The sequence below is a fragment of the Baudoinia panamericana genome, assembly GCF_000338955.1.
Source record: "Baudoinia panamericana UAMH 10762 unplaced genomic scaffold BAUCOscaffold_1, whole genome shotgun sequence".
Taxonomy (NCBI): domain Eukaryota; kingdom Fungi; phylum Ascomycota; class Dothideomycetes; order Mycosphaerellales; family Teratosphaeriaceae; genus Baudoinia; species Baudoinia panamericana.
In genome coordinates this window covers 187,966-205,520 of record NW_006911257.1, presented here as the reverse complement: position 1 = coordinate 205,520, position 17,555 = coordinate 187,966, and the positions used below count along the sequence as shown (strand labels likewise).

Genomic DNA, 17,555 nt, shown 5'->3' with positions numbered 1-17,555 from the left:
CGATGCAGCAGACTTGGCGATGCTATATGCGCCGGATGTCTTCTACTCCCAATTGCTCACGGCGTTGCATCCAGGATGAAGTCTACTAACGCGCTGCGTCCAATAATCGAAGCAGTCCCATGATTCGCACCTGACACCACAACCTTCTTAACTCGCATACGAAGCCGTTCTGCGATCTCTCGGAGCCGTGTTGGTGCACCATCAGAAATGATATCGTCCTTTTCAGCACACAGCAAGAGGATGGGCGGTAACGCATGCTGGGTAACGTCTCTGTGATCCGCCATCACCTCAAGGGCTTTCGCCGTCTGCCAGTTGTTCCACCAGAGGTACCGCCACATATATCGATATGGCAGCCACCATTGTGGTGTAAGGGCAGTTAACAAGTCTTGAGTACTGGTGGACGGTGTCTCCAAGACGACAGCGCTTAGTGTCGGCGTCACGCCGCTTGGGCCGGATCGAGTGACATAGCCTGCCGCTGCCGTGTTGGCGACGGCAGAGCCTAGACTGTGGCCCCAAAGCACAATCTGAAGCTTCACGTCCGGCGCGGCGAAGTTTGCGAATGCCCAGTCGATGAAGTGCTGTGCATCCTTCTCCAGAGCTGCTTTTGAGGGCCGCCCTTCAGATTGCCAGTAGCCTCTGTATGCTTGAGCTGCAACGACGTACTCATGTGTAGGCGGACTCTGCTCGTTGAGTGCCTGTAAGACCCGCGAAACACCGGGCAAGCGCTCGGGCATTGAGCCTCCGTTTCCTGGGAAGTAGCAGATTACCGTACGGACCTTCGAGGTCGCCATACCTTGATCAATCGCCTGAGGAGATGAGACATGCTTTGCGCTTGACAAGCCTTGTGGCATGCGACCAACGCAAACTGCCAAATGGACGCCATCAGCAGCTTGGATGCGAGTAGTCTCCCATTCTACAGGCCGACACTGTGTTGCAACGTCGTCGACAGTGTCCCTCCAAGCAGCGGGCGGCAGCCACGAGAGATAAAACAACCGGTCTTGAAAGATGACCATGAGACCGCACTTCAAGGTCCAGGCTCCCAGGAGGATACTAACGTAGAACATGGGCTGCATCACATATGCGGCGGTCATGGTGGTTACGATGTGCCTCCTCGGAGCGACCGTCGTCGCGACCTTTCCTCTTCGTTCCAACCTGGGTCGTGTGAGTCCTCGTATGCACGTGATCAACGGCAGGTTGAGCCGTGTTCCTGTGCTGGTGAAGGCCCTCTTCCAAATTAACCTCGACAACACGCCAGAACGACTAAGAGCGGACATCTTTGCGCCATTGGTAAGGACCTACTGCGACCCCACGTATTAGGGTCACTTGGGCACGGCCGATCATGCGCGACAAGGAGCTGGGCATTTCGTTGAGGCTCTTGAGGTTCGATCACCGAGCGGCCGGTGAATGCCATGCCGACCTTGAGCCCACCGTAAGTGAAATCGCGGAAAAGATCTGCCACATGTGAACAGGAGTAGGGTGCTCCGACGGCTAACAACTATCTGAGAGCATAGGCCGTTCATATATAGAAAGTGAATGCGATCTCCATCTGACTTTGACCTCGATACGTAGAATAGCAGGTTACGGAATTAAGGTGCAACCGTTTCCATGTCAGAAGAAACCGCCCATCGGGGGCGCAAAGCATTTCGACACGTGATACATGAGTAGCAGGGTTAGGGTTCGGGTTAGAACTAGTGTTCAGAATGGTGAGGTCGCTGTTCCCTTGTACCCTATGATGTTCGGGAGTCACCGCATCTCGCAGAGATATGAGATGCATTAGCAGCGCGACTTCCTCTAGACCACATCTTATTGCTCTCCTGCTCGGGAGTGCATTCTCCACCTGCACTACAGCATTGTCAGCTTGGTCACTCTGGTGGATTGAGCGTATAAGGGTGCAGGTCTGTGGGAGTGGAGGAAGCGACTACGTTAAAGTGAGGCGAAAGCCTTTATTGCGCAGCAAACTCGGCCCTCCTAGTCCTGCTGCTCTCCAGGCTCTCAAGGTACGATACGATAGAGCTATAACAGCACTCGTTATAGTACGCCTGCCTTAGATTGGACGATCTTAACACCGATGGATACGCTCCACATTGTCTTCACAACATACAGTCCGAAAGCGCGTTTCAGTTGCTGCCTACGAACCTGCCAGACTCTCATCTCGGCCATGTGCGGTAACTTGCAAAACCGGAACTAATGTAACCACTTCTTGCCCTCCAAGCATACGATCATGCAACAATCGGCTCCTCGGCTGCTATGACCGGCTTCTTCTCCGCCTTGATGCTCCTCCACTCCACTCCAACTGCACCGAGGATGCTGATTGCGGCAGTAATGGTACCAACTTCGAAAACGGTCACAAGAGCCTTGTTGTAGGCACCTAGTACCGCTGGGAGCTCGGCCTCACTAACAAGACTTCGTATCCCTGTCGCACCTGCAGCCACGATGTCTGCAGGGTTCAGGTCGGCAAGACCCAGAGCAAGGCTGTGACCGCACGTTAGTCAAGTCCGAGAAATGCCGTTTTGAGGAGCGATGACTTACATATTCTTGATCAAGTGAGTTGTGAATAAATTCTGCGCCACTGATACGAACAGTGAGCCACCCAAGATTTGTAGAAAGAGTACGACAGTCGTGCCGACGGCCACGTCTTTAAACGGCAGCGCAGCCTGTGCGGCCACGCCGCCCTGTTGGAAACCGAGGCCAACACCAAAGCCGTACAGAAATTGGTACCCGACCCAGCGGCCGGTGGACGTGTTGACATCGAACAACATCATCAAACCAGCGCCAATGGACATGATCACCGAGCTGCCAATGAAGAAAGGCGCAAAGTACCCCAGGTTAGTGACAAGGCCGCCGGACAGACCGATTCCGAGGATCTCAGCAAGGATCAATGGTAGGGTGTAGATACCAGCTTGCACCGCACTGGTGCCCTTAATGGCTTGGAACTGGCGGTCGGTTAGCGGTAACTTCCTCTGTCCACAAACTTGAGGTCCTACTTACCCAGATAGGAACGAAGTATATGAAGATGAAGAAAGAAGCTCCAATGCAGAAACCAAACAACGAGGCGAAAGCTATGGAACGCTGCCGAGCGATACGCAGCGGCACCGTCGCATTTTCGCGAAGAACCCATTGTAGGATACAAAATGCGATCAGAGTGACCGCAAATACCACCCACAAGGCGATGATGCGACCATTGGACCAGGCGTAGGTGACGCCGCCCATCTGTAGAGCGAGGATCACGCAGACGATCGAAGGTACGAAGATCGTGCTGCCGATCGGGTCCAGTTTCCACAAAAGGGCACGCAGCGGTATCCGAGTGCTTTTGTCATGCGGCTTAAGGCGAAGGAAAACCACTAGAAGGATAGCAGTGACTGCGCCGATCGGCAAATTGACGTAGAAGCACCACCTAATCATCAGTCAGCTAAAAATGTCAGCGGGTGGCATAGGTCCACGTGAACTCGCCTCCATGTCACCTTATCGGTGAAAGCGCCACCAATCTACCCGCAATCAGCTGGACGTCGAGTGTGCTTACTTGGAACTCTTCCTACTCACTAGCGGTCCAATGACTGAAGCAAGACCGTAGACACCGCCAATAAGAGAGAAGTAGACCGGCCGCTTCTCAAGCTCGACGATATGCGCAATCGTGACCATCGCACCGCTGAAAATGCCCGCGCTACCGAGACCGGCAATGGCTCGTCCGACAATGAGCGCCGTCGAAGTTGGCGCAACACCGCAGACCAGAGAACCAACCTCGAAAATGAAAAGCGCCGTCAGGAACACCCATTTGATGCTGAGATAAGTGTACAGCTTCCCAGCCAGCAGTTGGAAAGCTGTCCGAGCCACCATAGTCAGCGAGATCGGGACTGTGCATGAGGATTGCCATACCGCAGCCAGGAAGCAAATATGCTGAAGCATACCAGCCGACATCGTTGAGGTTGCCGAAGGTATCTGTTATTCGAGGAATGGCGACTGCGATGATGGTATTGTCGAGCGCCATGCACAAGACTCCGAGCATCAGCGCAGCCACTGTGCAGATCAGCTTCACGCCGAAGGGCATGATGTTGAGCTTCTCTGCCGCGTCTTCCTCGTCAGTGAGTGCTCCGGACTCGTCACTGCCTTCGTTCTTGTGCGCAACCACTTGCGAGCTTGCGGGTGACTCGTCTGACATCTCGGATTTGGGCTCGTCCACGCTACGCATCATCCGTTCAGGAACGGGCGAGGAGGACATCATGGAGCCTTCGCAAATCTAACAAGAAGTAACGGACGAGGAGGTACAGTACCACGGATGTGGAAGAGATGTCAAGATAGCTAAGCCTTCTTTTGAGTGACGGGCGCAGTGGAGCCATGGTTAACGGTCGTGTTTCTTTCATTTCCTCCGTACCTACCTTATCACTCGGGTTGAACGCGATCAGTCCGACCCGAATGGCAGGCATATGTTGTTGAGTGGGTTCGTTCCCCGTCAAGGGTGCGCAGAGTGAGCTTCGGTGAGCGAACGGCGCTCGGGCCTCACACATCAACTCTGCCGTTGTCCTCATTGTGAAATCCCGTGGCGCGCGCGCGGTCGCATCGGGTTAGAAACATGGAGAGATGATCAGAACATTTCGCACAATGCACTCTATGTGCTGGTCGCGGGGCAATGAGAAGAGTAACAGTATTGAAAGTCTGCGGAAATGATCATCACGACCGAACCGAGACCAGCAGACTGGGGTTACGAAATGGTAGCACTGTGAGCAAGAGATGGCACAAGATCCCAGCAAGTGACAAACAACAAACACGTACCATATTCAAGCGCCGGCTGTGGTCTATTATTTACCAAGAATACGCATAGCCGTTGCCTTCACCTTCTTACTGCCCATTAACCCGCTTGGCAACAACCGGCGAGAAGCACCTCTTAGTGGCCCCCCGTCCTTCGATGCAGTTGAAAGTTCTTCTTCTGCTAATGATGCTCGAACCTTCTCACTCGAGCTGTCCCGATGTTGCGACTGCGCCGCACGTTGTGAGACCGCCACTGCAATAACCGTATCGTTGCCGTACGAGATACTGAGTAGAATGTGGCTGTACTTTGCCTCCTGAGCCTGCTCAAGCGCCGCACCATGTAGCTATAGCCCTGGTTAGCAGCGTTATTCTGCTTGCAATGCAACTTGTCTTACCTTGACGCCGGGCACTCCCTTCTCATCATTTACAATCTCTATAGCTTCCATTGCGAAGCCAGCACCTTGCGACTTCACTGCCAGGCACTTGAAAACAGCCTCTTTCGCACACCAACGACTCACGTAATATGCGTGTGGATCGCGCGCATGTGTTGCGTGCTCTCGCTCTGCTTTTGTGTAGTTGCGGTCCAGAAAAGTCGGGTTTGCGTCTGAAGTGAAACTCGTAAGATCTTCCCAGTCCACACCTACACCACCTATTGAAGCACCACGAGGCACAGTCTCGACCAAGGCGCTCAGAGCTTGCGCCGCGGAGGTGCTAATCGGTGTTGAGTCAGCGGGCTCGAGCTCGGCCGGTGTGGGCTCTCTAGCAAGAGCGAGGCTGGCAGCGATGTTCTGCAAAGGCGAGGCCACCGGACGCTCAGTGGCCGGTTTCCCAAGTGCAAACTCGAGTAAGGGTCGTTGTTGGACATTACCAAACGGTGTAGGCATCTCCGAACCCGGTGAAATGATGACTAGTGGATCAACGGCGGGCGCCGCATACGTCGCCACTGGCGGAAGACGCTTGCTACTAGACTTTGCGTGCTCGACCGTAATACGTTCTTCTTGGGTCTCCGCCCACTGATGCATCTCCGGGAGAAGGGCGCCGGCGATAGGCGGGGGCCGTATCTTATACACGTAGGCTCCAGCTTCGGTATCAAGTTCCGCTCGTGCCATCGGGTCCATGAGCACGTGCATGGCATCCTCCTTACGGTAAGGCGGCGAGGTCTGAGCTTTGACGATGGAGTTGGTCAGGACGGCCTTTGCAAATGCACGATTGGCGAGCCGCTGACGGTTTCGGCATTTTGAGGCATACGTTTCGAATGCTGTTGCTTCCAATGTGGCAAAGAGGTATTTAGGATTGACCCCGACCATTTGAGCACCCTTCTGTCCAAACCCAAATGAGTTGAGCAGAAAGGCTTTGATCTCCGGAAGTTGTAGAGACTCGGTGGGAAAAGCTAGATGTTGATATTTCTGCAAGACCCGGTCAATGTTGTCGCAATTTGGATTCCCTGGCACGATGCCGGAACACATTGACTGGAGGCAGCCGTTCAGCATCCAAGCAGCAGCCGGGGCCTTCGGATGGCCAGTCACAGCTTTCTGGCAGATGCTCAGCAACGGAACGCTGTTCCTGTTCAGGTGTGTCATCTGAGTATTAATCGTTTCCGGTTCATTGATGTCATTCGCCTTGGTTGATGTTCCGTGCAGAGACACAATATCAAGGTCGTCAATAGTAAGACCCCAGACAGCGAGTGCCGCACGCATTGGCGAAATGCGTGGGTTGTCTGCACGGAAGTCATTACCCCACTGGCGTCGGATTCGGCGGACGGTAGCCTCGAGGCGACGTGGATCTATTTGTGGCAAATGCGCTTGCTTGTGTTTTACAGCTGACACCAGACCGAACGTCTCGGATTGCTTGGCTGCGTCTTTATCGGGGCTTGAAGAGTCGACAGACACTATGCTCAGCGGTGTAGAAGTCCCTGAGCCAGGCGTAGTGAATCCTGTATCGGTGGTGTTGTCGCTGTCCGAAGAAGCGCGAGAGATCGCCATTTGCATCTGCGCTCTTCTGTACTTGAGATCCAGCATTGGTGAGCTCGCGTCGTCCTCTCTGGCGAAGGTAAGGAGCCCCTTGCCCGGCGCGGGTACTGATCGGCTGATTTGGTCCGCTGCCATTGTTGTACCAGCAATCACGGCATAAATCGGCAAGCCCATCTCAATTGCTAGCTCCGCATTGCACACAATCTGCACGCCACAGCCTTGCGCCTCGAGAAAGCCGGCTCTGGTGTCCGCGGTAGGTCGAGAGAACTCGCGTGGCGTACGTCCTTCGGCAAACTGCTGCGCAGCGTTGACAGTAGCTTTCATTGTGGAGAAAGCGTAGGACTCGTCTTCTTGGAAGTTATCGGAGCCACCTACCAGACACAGCTTCGTCTTGCCGGTCGTGATCGAGTCGATAGCCATGTCCATAGACTCCAAAGCTGTGGCGCAGGCTCCAACAGGTGTCTTGATTGGACCTGAAGCTCCAAGAAGCAGCATGTTGACCCAAGCGGCAGGTGTGTTAAGGTTCGTTTCTTGCAGCACGTCGCCTTGGATATCCTTGTCAAGACGCACGTCGTGCATCATCTCGCGCAGTTTGTCAGTGCCGCCAAGGGATGTACCCAACATGTTACCGAGCTCCGAGAGATGGATGTATTTGAACACCTCCTGTGGATGCTCTATCCCGGCTGAATAGAAAGCCTCTGCAACGCAGCATATGGTGTACAAAGTGACCGCATCAACCTGGCGTACGATGTCCTCTGACACGCCGTACCGCACGGCACTCCAGCCGGTGGGTATCAAGCCAGCAACGACACTGTATGCTAGTGGGACGGTTTTAGGTACGAAGATCCGGGATCCAGCTTTGAGCGTGCATCGCGCTGTCTCTGAGCCCTCTGACGTAGTGAGAATGATGCTATCTCCATGTCGTAATTTTAGAGCCTCGGCCGCAGACGTGGTGCACTCGAACTCTGGCGAGTCAGCGTCCAGTGATATTTCTTGCAAAAACTCTTTCTTCAGCGGATCATAGCCCCCAAGTAATTCCGACTCGATCATACGAATTCCTGCGTGTTGAAGCATCTTCTCACTATAACGGTGTGGGATCTCCTCATCGTGGACGGGTTCTCCGCTGCCGCTATCGACCCAGCCGACGTAGTGATTTCCACCTTTGAGTGGTCCATCCACGTGCCGGGTAAGACCCATGAACCAAGCAAGTTCGATGTATCCATTCAGTGAGAACTCCCTCTTCGACTCCATCTCCCAACGAGTGCGTGCCGATCCCCAAGGACCCAGTTCAGAAAACCCGACAATGACAGCTGTCGAACGCAGATCGACCATGTCCAGAAGACCGAGTGATTGGAGGTGATGGTTGCTCTTCGGAAGAGCCGGGAACTGCATCTCCAGTCTCCCTCGACGACGACCCCTTTTTCTACTATTCTCATTCTCAGGCTTTGGTTGGCTGGTCAGTCCAGATTCTCGAGCATCTTCGGCGTAGATCGCCTTGCTAATCTGTTGTTGCTCTTTGAGGGCTGTTCGCGCGTCATTCGTAAGCGATTTGAGGTTGTTAACACGGCCAAGGCCTCCAGAGAAGTCAGCGACCAAAGCCTCGTCCTCGCAGCGGGAAGCGACATCCCCGGTACAGACTGCGAGGATATTGAGCGCCATCTCTGCTTGCGAAAACGTCAGGACGCCATGAGATTCGATTGCCTCGGAAATCAGATCATTGCCTTCCATGAGGCCGGTACCTCGGGTCCACCCAATTATGACGCCGCAGATGGAGAGCTTGTCGTGCCAGGACTCGGAAGCAAAGCGATTCAGTAGGCCTTCGAGGCCTAGCTTCGACTCGGAGTACAAGCCATCGCCGCCAAACGTCCCGTGATTCGGTGAAAGTGGTAACAGGACCTGAGATGGTTGGTTTTGTACGCTCAGGCGTGACTTTTGCTGGACAAGAAAACCGAGGAGACGGAGCAGATTCGTCAGCATTAGACGGTGGGCTAGCTCCGACTTCCAGCTAAGTTGGTCGATGTCCGCAGCACCTTCAGGCATTGCGGCAAAGGGTATGATCACATCGATGTCGAGTCCCAGGCCATCCGCGTTGTAGATGTGCTGTGCAAGCGCCTCACAGTCCTGCAAGCTTGCTTGGTTGAATGGTAAGAGGAAGAGCTCGGCTCCCCGTGATGCGTGGTCGCTGTACATTCGCCGGTAGAAGGCCTGGACACTTGCAATCGAACGGCTCGTGGTGACAATGACCCTTGCACCGGAGCCCAGGAGGGTCTTCACTAGCTCGGAACCAATCGACCCTCGTCCGGCACCAGTGACGAGCACGACCTTACCCGCGAAGCTTAGCCCAGTTCCTTGTGCTTGATCAACAACACTGAAGAACTGATCGGTCAGCCGCTTATTGCTGCTCCAGTGACCTTCGACCTGTGTCTTGATTACAGCATGTTCGCCGGCTCGTAGTATCTGCGAATAAGTCACTGTTGCTCCGTTGAGCGTACGTGGAACCTCAGAGTACGTAACTGCACCGTCGGACAGAACGAGTGTTCGCGGCGCGACTGGTGCGGTTGTAAAGACGTGACAAGACGCTTGCGATAGTCGAGCGCCTATCATGCTTTGCAGAGTTCGTCCAACGGTCACGAATGTCGCCGAAGAGCTACCCAAGCTTGCGTGCAATATCAATCTGCTGAGTAGGTTCATCGTGGTTGCATCTGCTTTGCTTGCAAGTATGGGAAGAGTTTCCGTTTTGATGTAAGAAAGTTGTGCGGATGTCATAACTTGGAAGCAATCGAAGTAAAGTCGACAGATATCGTTCCGGCTCTGGTTCCAGCAGAAATCGTAACGTCGCAAGTGCAGCGGTCGGAAAATTGGCTTCAGACCTTCTTCGAAGTCTGGCCCGAACTCAGCGTGCCACAAAGCCAGCCTCTGATGAAAATTAGCCATCAAGCTGCTGGTCCCGTCGGTATTGTCCATATCCGCGCCCTCGAGGCCGAGGTACTTGGCAAGTGCTTTGTACTGCGCATGAGCCAGCTGCTTCTGGGTTTGTGTGAGATCATCAATGACTTTCGGGTCCATGACAACGGCAGTTGATTGTGACGCCGAAGATGCTACAGCTTTTTGCAAGGAGAGACCACAGAAATGGGCATATTTCTGGACTGCCTCGTCCAGAATCGACATTGCATGGTCCACTGAGCTTGCGCGGGCAGTCGCGGATGCGATAGTATGCGTCATAGCGAACAGCAACACGGAGGTTTGCCGAGACTGGCCAAGTCCGTAAGTGCTGTGGAGGTATTCGCGAATCGCACTGAGAGCGAACTTCGGCGGCATCACGGCAGCGACCCATCGTCCAATGTTGGTAGAGCCTTTCTTACCCAGCTGGCCGGAGTTAGATGGCTCCAAAGCATCAGCAAGAGCAGCGAGTGGCATGTCTTCCGCCCCGTCCGGCACGGCGCCAAATTGCTCGCCAACATCGCCGATGAGCTCATTCTGCAATGTGGATTTGCCTTGAAGACGATGTATGTTAGCGCGGAAACGAACAAGTTGACTTCAAGACTCACCCGAGGAAAGCTCTTTAATGGACTGCTTCGTGTTGAGCTCGTCCATTGATTTGCGTAATTTGAACGAGATCAACGCAGCAACCATGTGGAGAGCAGGGATTGGCACGTCGGCGATGCTACTGGCAGCGACTGCCACTGCGGGAGCTGCAACAGGTGCCGCCTGTTCCATCTTTGCCACAACCACATTAGATGGCACATCTTTTGAGTCTTTGGCGACGACAGCGGTATCGTTTGACCCATCTTCGGTAACATCTTGGTAATGATACCGGACTTGTGACACGTCTAGAGAGGAAAGTTAGCGTGGTGACTGGGCGTAACATGCACGTAACGTACCAGTTACGCAGGACATGAACAAGCGACTCAGGCCGAGCAGGGTGTCCGCAAACTGATTGCCTGCTTTGTGCGTCCGCCTTGCCATGTTCGCAAGCGTCGAGCCAGGACCCAGCTCGACAATCCGTTGGACGCGCCGGCGGGGGTCCAGGAGTACGTCCTGCGTGTCGATCCATTGTACCGGAAAGGCAAATTGATGTCTGCATGGTGTCAGTGGTGTGAGGGTGCACGATAAGTACAATGTCTATAACCTACGCGAGCAGCTCAACAAGGAGCAAGTAAGCGACGTGCTGCCGCTCTGCCATGACTCGTGTCGACTCCACAGTCGGGCAAGCGATTGGCCGCAGAAGGAACCGACTTGATCACCCTCACTGTTGTGCGCCTACATGTGCTTCTGCTGCTGTTCTCAATGCGAACACAAGAGTGCCGCTTTCTCAATCACGGGCCTTACAAGAACAGCGATGTAGGTGAAGCGAAGCTGGGACTTTACAGATGATGGAGTATCCAGGCTTAGGTTGAAGTTGACACGCAGGTATCCATCGGTGAGCGAGTGAACAGTTGCCCATGTTGCTCGGCTGATCCTGCAACAAGGTCCCCTCTGGTGGCCGAAGCTTGCTTACGGCACGTATCTGGCCAATACGCGTTCCAGCCGGCGCTGAGGTGGACGGCCATGTCAGCCTCTTGTCGGCGTCCGGCAGGGTGCCTTGTGTGGACCCTCCAGTGATACGATCTCGGTGCGATGACTCGTAATAATCTTATCATACCGGCTGCTCGTCCATGTGTTGACGGTCTGCCTGCTCCACCACTGCGAGGTGATCATGGGCCGTCGCATCGAACTGGCTGAGTCGGCCATTCTGAAGGCTGCTCGGGACAACAAGGCCTCGCTTTTGGCAGTCTTTGGGGGCCAAGGTACCCATAACGCAACATGCCTGGACACGCTTCGTACAATTTATGTAGCAGCATCTGGCGAAGTTTCTCGCCTGATCGAAACAGGGGCTGCGGCTCTCTTGTCCAACACTGCAAGCAACAAGCCCAGCCACCTCTCCCAGGACGGCTTTGACCTCCTAAGATGGCTCAAGGACGCCACCTCAGCACCCCAGGCCCACATAATTGCAACAGCACCATTCAGCCTTCCCCTCAATGGCCTCCTCGGCTTCGCTCAGTATGCTACGCTCTGCATGCTTGCAGATCTCCATCCTGGACAGCTACGTGATCACCTAAGTGGCGCGACTGGTCACTCTCAAGGCATCGTCGTCGCCGCTGCTATTGCGGGCGCAGAGTCATGGGACTCGTTATCTGCAGTCGTATCGGATGCTATGATACTGCTGCGTCAGATCGGCCTGTATGCAGAGCGCGCCACCCCGAGAAGCGATAAGCTGTTCAGTGCTTCTGCCGTTGATGCGGCTGCAGGAGAGCACAACAGCGCCATGCTAAGCATCAGAGGCTTGAAACATTCCGAGCTTGCCAAGATCGTGAAAGAATGCAACGAATACCTGACGGACGCAGAGAAAGTCTTCATCGCTCTACACAATTCAGACGACTCTTTTGTCGTTTCCGGGCCGACTCCAATGCTAGACCGACTGGAGATCGTACTACAACAACGAAGCGCACCAGTTGACCTCGATCAAAGTAAGATTCCCTTTCCAAAACGGCGACCAGTCATTGACACCCAATCTCTACCTATTTCCGCCGCATTCCACAGTGCTCACCTTCAGGATGCCGCGGAGGCACTCACACAGGCGTTTGGGGCCACTCTTTTCAAGGCCCACATCATGGCCATACCTGTGTATGGCACCGTTGATGGTGAGGATCTGAGGCATTCAGAACCACAGAGCCTGGTGCCCTCGCTCATCCAGATGATTATGCACAAAACTGTGGATTGGCCGCGTGCACTCACACGGTCTCAAAATTCACACATACTGGACTTTGGTCCGAGTCGCACAAGCATGCTTCTGTACGATCGCTTGAACGGCTCCGGCGTCCGTATTATCTCCGTCGCAGACCTTGGACCTTTAAGCCTCTTGTATGGGAATCGCTCCGAGCTACTGAGTGGCCGCCAGATGACCGTGTCGTCCAACTGGGCCTCGCAATTCAGTCCGACGGTAATCAAGGATGACCAAGGCCACATGTCCATTCGAACACGCCTCACCAATATGCTCGGACTACCTGCGGTTATGTGCGCTGGAATGACCCCTACCACTGTGTCGCCCTCCTTTGTGAGTAGTGTGCTCAACGCCGGATACCACGTTGAACTGGCGTGTGGCGGCTATTCTCAGGCCTCCGATCTCCGAAAAGCTCTACAACAGCTCGCTGCCACCTTGCCGGTGTCTCGTGGCATCACATGCAATCTGATTTACGCAAGTCCGAAAGCGATTGCGTGGCAAGTGCCTTTGCTACGCACAATGCAATCAGAGGGCTGTCCAATTGAAGGTCTGACTATAGGAGCCGGCGTGCCGTCTCCAGAGATTGCCAAGGAGTACATCGAAACCATGGGTCTGAAGCACATCTCATTTAAGCCCTCGTCCCGAGCTTCAATCGAGCAAGTCCTAGCCATTGCGGAAGCTGCAAGCACCTTTCCAATCATCCTTCAATGGACAGGTGGCCGCGCTGGAGGCCATCATTCATACGAAGACATGCATTCTGCGATTATCAAGACATACGCTGCTATCAGGAGCCACGACAATATCATCCTCGTCGTAGGCGGCGGATTTGGAGACGCGGCCGGCATGCTCCCATACTTCACTGGCGAGTGGTCAGAAGCTCTGGGATACGCTCGCATGCCGTTTGACGGCGCATTGCTGGGAAGCCGTATGATGGTAGCTCGAGAAGCAGAGACCTCACATGCAGTCAAGGAGCTCATCGTTTCCACAGCAGGTGTCTCAGACACAGAGTGGTACCGTACGTACGACGGTGACGCTGGTGGCGTGATCACGGTGTGTTTTGCCCTCAATGAAACTAGAGTCAATTCCTTCTAACGAGTCCCAGGTCTCCTCAGAAATGGGCCAGCCGATCCATAAGATTGCCAACCGAGCTGTAATGCTTTGGCATGATCTGGACCAGACCCTATTCTCCATCAAAGACACAGAGAAGCGCTTGCAGGCACTTAAAGCTCGTCGCCCGGAGATCATCGGACGGCTAAACCGGGACTACGCAAAGCCGTGGTTCGCCATGGGCCCTGCTGGCCAAGTGCTAGAGGTTCCGGACATGACATACGCAGCTTGCCTACAGCGCATCATAGCCTTGATGTTTATGCATCAGCAGCAGGAGTGGATCCATCACTCTTATCAAACCTTCTTCTTAGACTTCACTGAGCGAGTGTTGGAGCGATTCGGCATCGCCGATTTCGATCTGAATCGGCAGGTGACACCCTTTGAGATGCTCAACGACTTTCTGACAGTATGTCCGACTGCGATCACCGACCTACTGTATCCTGAGGATGCCGCCTACTTCCTCGCGCTGTGTCGCCGCAGGGGTCAGAAACCGCCAAACTTCATCTTCACCCTTGACGAGAACTTCGAGAGCTGGTTCAAGAAGGACTCGCTCTGGCAAGCGGAAAAGCTTGAGGCTGCACCGGATCAGGACCCACAGCGTGTGTGCATTATACACGGTCCAGTGGCCGCGCGCTACTCAACGTCAGCCTCAGAGTCAGCAGCCGACATCTTAGACATGATTCACAACGATCTTGCCGTGGCCCTGTCTGGGCCCCAAAGCCTGAACTGCGCCCCATCTCCCCGGAGCACTCAACGGAGCTGTCTCTCGCAAGAGCTTGATTCCATCGATACTCAATCAGAGATGACCACCAGTGGTATGGTGATGCGGGGCACTCTCAAAGCAGGCTTGACCGCTGAGCAGCGACCGCACCTCCTCCAGGCGCTTGAGATACCCAACGATCACTGGCTAATGACTTGCCTGACTGCTACGTACGTCTCATATACCACTGGACGAGGGCCGAATCGGATGGCCTCAGCGTTTCGTCCTCGCAAAGGCGACACGGTCGTTGTCCGCCTCCTACCGAACAGCGGTGCGAGGTTGCTGATTGTTAGTCAGGATGTGGTGACTGGTGAGCCCTACCATGCCTATGCTTTGTCTTCGAGTGACGGCAACCACATAACCTTCGCAATGAACGGGCCTTGCCGCGCAGGCGCAGAACCTTGGACACTTAGCTTGGAAATCAGTTGTGTGCGCGCTGGCGGCCAGGCTGTTCTATACGCCTCAGCGGCATCCGAGAGGGCGTCGCTAAGGACTTGTTACGCGGTCTGCTGGAACACCGAGAACGACACGTCGCATAACATCTCGAAAGAACTCCAGTCTGTACAAGAAACGACTACCCTACGCCCTGAGCTTGTCCAGAGTTTCGCTGCTATGATAGCACGAGCATTTGGAAGCCACCAAATTGCGGTGGGCTATATGTCGATGGCACCCATGGATCTGGCGATTGTCGCTGCTTGGAGGGCAATGTGTACCGCTCTGTCAGACGTTACGAGCCGACTCGGGGCCGACTTGTCTAGGCTCCTGCACCGTTCCAACTCATTCGAATACGCTAAAGGCGTACAGCCTCTGGCTGTTGGCAATATCCTCCAGGCCCGTGCCGAAGCGACGTCTGTCACGACCCAGCGCAGTGGCAAGCTCGTGGAGATCACCGTGAGCCTCGTCCGAGATGGTGAATCGGTGATGACTGTTATCTCGCATTTCTTTCTACGCGGTACTCAGATATCCGACGTGGCGGACTTCCAAAGAGAACCGTGCGTCCGTTACGAGCTTGTGGTATCCTCGTCTAAGATCCATGCCGCTCTTGTTAGTCGCAAATGGTGGCGAGCCGAGGCGGGCAAGCTTCTTGAGTTGGGGACCACCCTCCGCTTCGAGATAAAGTCGCACAAGACCTGCATCCGGTCAACAGATGACTTTGAGTTGGAGGTGACAGGGTCGGTTTACACCGTGGCATCAGGGTCTGCCGACAACCTGGTCGGAACGGTCTTCTTCAACGGACAAGGCTGCTCCGGCAATGTGGTCACTGACTTCCTGGACCGACATGGCTCCCTACACGAAGCCCCGCGCGAATTGGAACATGCTGGCTGGCAAGATTCTGCTGGTATTACGTTGCGTGTCTACGATCTCGGCGCCGACTATGCCGCCGTGTCTGGAGATTTCAACCCAATCCATGTGCATCATTGCTTTGCAGGCTTTGCAGGCCTCTCTGAACCTATAATCCATGGCATGTATACATCGGCCGTCGTGCGAAGGCTGGTTGAGGAGAAGTTAGCTGACGGGGATCCGTCGCGCTTCCGTAAATGGTACACCACGTTCGAGGACGTTGTGCGAGGTGGGGACTTTTTGCGGATCAAGATCGAGCATACTGGCATGCGATCTGGATCAATGGTGCTCCACGTCCAGGCATTCATAAACATCACCGATACAAAGGTCTTGGACGCGCAAGCTGAAATAGAACAGGCGCCCACTGCGTACATCTTCACGGGCCAAGGCAGCCAAGTCAAGGGAATGGGCATGATGCTATACGATACTGATGACGCTGCACGCTCGACCTGGGACCGAGGCGATCGACATCTGTTCGAGCTTTACGGTTTCTCGCTGCTCGACATTGTCCGCAGGAATCCGAAGCAGCTCACGATTCATTTCCGCACCGCCAGGGGACGTGCGATTCGGGACAACTACCTTGCTCTGACGAAACAAGTTCTCGTTGGCACCGAGTATGTCTCTGCGCCCGTCGTTAGTGGCCTTACAGCAGCCTCCAAATGTATCACGTTCGAGGACCCCAACGGCGTTCTGTTTTGTACGCAGTTCGCGCAGCCGGCTATTAGTCTGCTCAACAGCGCTGAAATGGCATCCTTGCAGGCGCGCGGTTTGGTGCAAACCAATGCCATGTACGCTGGTCATTCACTCGGCGAATACAGCGCACTGCTGAATTGCAGCGGCTTCATGACGCTAGAAAATCTGCTTAGCTTGACCTTCTATCGTGGACTGGTGATGCAAAATCAGATCGGCACCAACGATGCTGGCTCGACAGACTTCTCTATGCTTGCGGTGAACCCGACCAAGGTTCACAAGGGTATATATTTCCTCCCTCTGCACCTCACTATGACTGACAAACCTGCAGGCTTCAAGCAAGCGCAACTGGAGGCCGTTGTGCGTTGTATCGGCGACCAGACCGGTCTACTGCTGGAGATTGTCAACTTCAATATTCGCGAGCAGCAGTACGTCTGCGCTGGCCACGTAAGTATCGTAGCGAAGGTATTTAATGGGTTCGTGCTGAGATGATCCTAGCTCCGCGCATTGTGGCTCTTATCGAAGGCGTGCGATGCCATTGCCGGACGTCCAGCCAAGCATGGGCCAGTCGATGACGACCTTACACAAGCTGTGCGACGCTTCATACCAGCGATGCATGATCTGAATGCACCAATTGAGATTGCGCGTGGAGTCGCCACGGTGCCGTTGCTAGGCGTCAACGTACCCTTTCACTCGAGCTACCTACGTGGCGGCATCGACACGTATCGGCAATACCTTATGGGTCACATCAAAGAGCACGATATTGATCTACAGCGACTTGAGAGTAGATGGATACCAAACCTGACGGGCAAGCTCTTTTCGGCAAATCGGGAGTATGTAGAAGAGGTTGCTTCGGCTACTGGCAGCAAGGTCTTGCAGAGTCTGGTGGAGGGGATGGCATGATGACGGGTTGATTGTACGACTTGGGCATTGCAGCATTGATAGAGGATTCATTGATTTGCACTTCGACCATACAACTTGCAATGTAGAACTTATGTCGAGCATTCCTATTTGCTCCGGTGTCCCAAGGCGTAGCACGTGATAGTGACTAAGCCGATGCGGACTTTCAAGCCTGTTGCAGACGCAACATCCTTCGCAACTTCGCGTATATTCGCATCAAAAGGCCAAAACTCGGGTTGTGACCCTAGTGATTCTTCGGCAGTGGACTGTCACACTGGCCGAC

General features: G+C 54.3%; 4 protein-coding genes across 4 annotated transcripts; 1 reads left to right on the top strand and 3 right to left on the bottom strand.

Moving 5' to 3' along the window:
* Window positions 1–56: 56 nt before the first annotated feature.
* BAUCODRAFT_61174 (uncharacterized protein) lies at window positions 57–1,274 on the bottom strand (the record flags this gene model as incomplete). Its single annotated transcript, XM_007673428.1, has 1 exon — window positions 57–1,274. The coding sequence occupies one exon, from the start codon at window positions 1,272–1,274 to the stop codon at window positions 57–59; it is 1,218 nt and encodes a 405-aa protein (XP_007671618.1).
* Window positions 1,275–1,899: 625 nt separating this feature from the next.
* Window positions 1,900–4,145, bottom strand: BAUCODRAFT_28789 (uncharacterized protein). Its single transcript, XM_007673427.1, has 6 exons — window positions 3,874–4,145; window positions 3,541–3,818; window positions 3,451–3,485; window positions 2,989–3,394; window positions 2,530–2,933; window positions 1,900–2,472 (listed from the first exon to the last, which is right to left on the bottom strand). The coding sequence occupies exons 1-6, from the start codon at window positions 4,043–4,045 to the stop codon at window positions 2,220–2,222; spliced, it is 1,548 nt and encodes a 515-aa protein (XP_007671617.1). The 5' UTR covers window positions 4,046–4,145; the 3' UTR covers window positions 1,900–2,219.
* A 648-nt stretch (window positions 4,146–4,793) lies between these two features.
* Window positions 4,794–10,896, bottom strand: BAUCODRAFT_144102 (uncharacterized protein; the record flags this gene model as incomplete). Its single annotated transcript, XM_007673426.1, has 5 exons — window positions 4,794–5,087; window positions 5,139–10,207; window positions 10,262–10,543; window positions 10,595–10,791; window positions 10,847–10,896. The coding sequence occupies 5 exons, from the start codon at window positions 10,894–10,896 to the stop codon at window positions 4,794–4,796; spliced, it is 5,892 nt and encodes a 1,963-aa protein (XP_007671616.1).
* A 513-nt stretch (window positions 10,897–11,409) lies between these two features.
* On the top strand, window positions 11,410–17,275 carry BAUCODRAFT_62139 (uncharacterized protein; the record flags this gene model as incomplete). Its single annotated transcript, XM_007673425.1, has 4 exons — window positions 11,410–13,524; window positions 13,577–16,655; window positions 16,704–16,819; window positions 16,871–17,275. The coding sequence occupies 4 exons, from the start codon at window positions 11,410–11,412 to the stop codon at window positions 17,273–17,275; spliced, it is 5,715 nt and encodes a 1,904-aa protein (XP_007671615.1).
* Window positions 17,276–17,555: the final 280 nt, after the last annotated feature.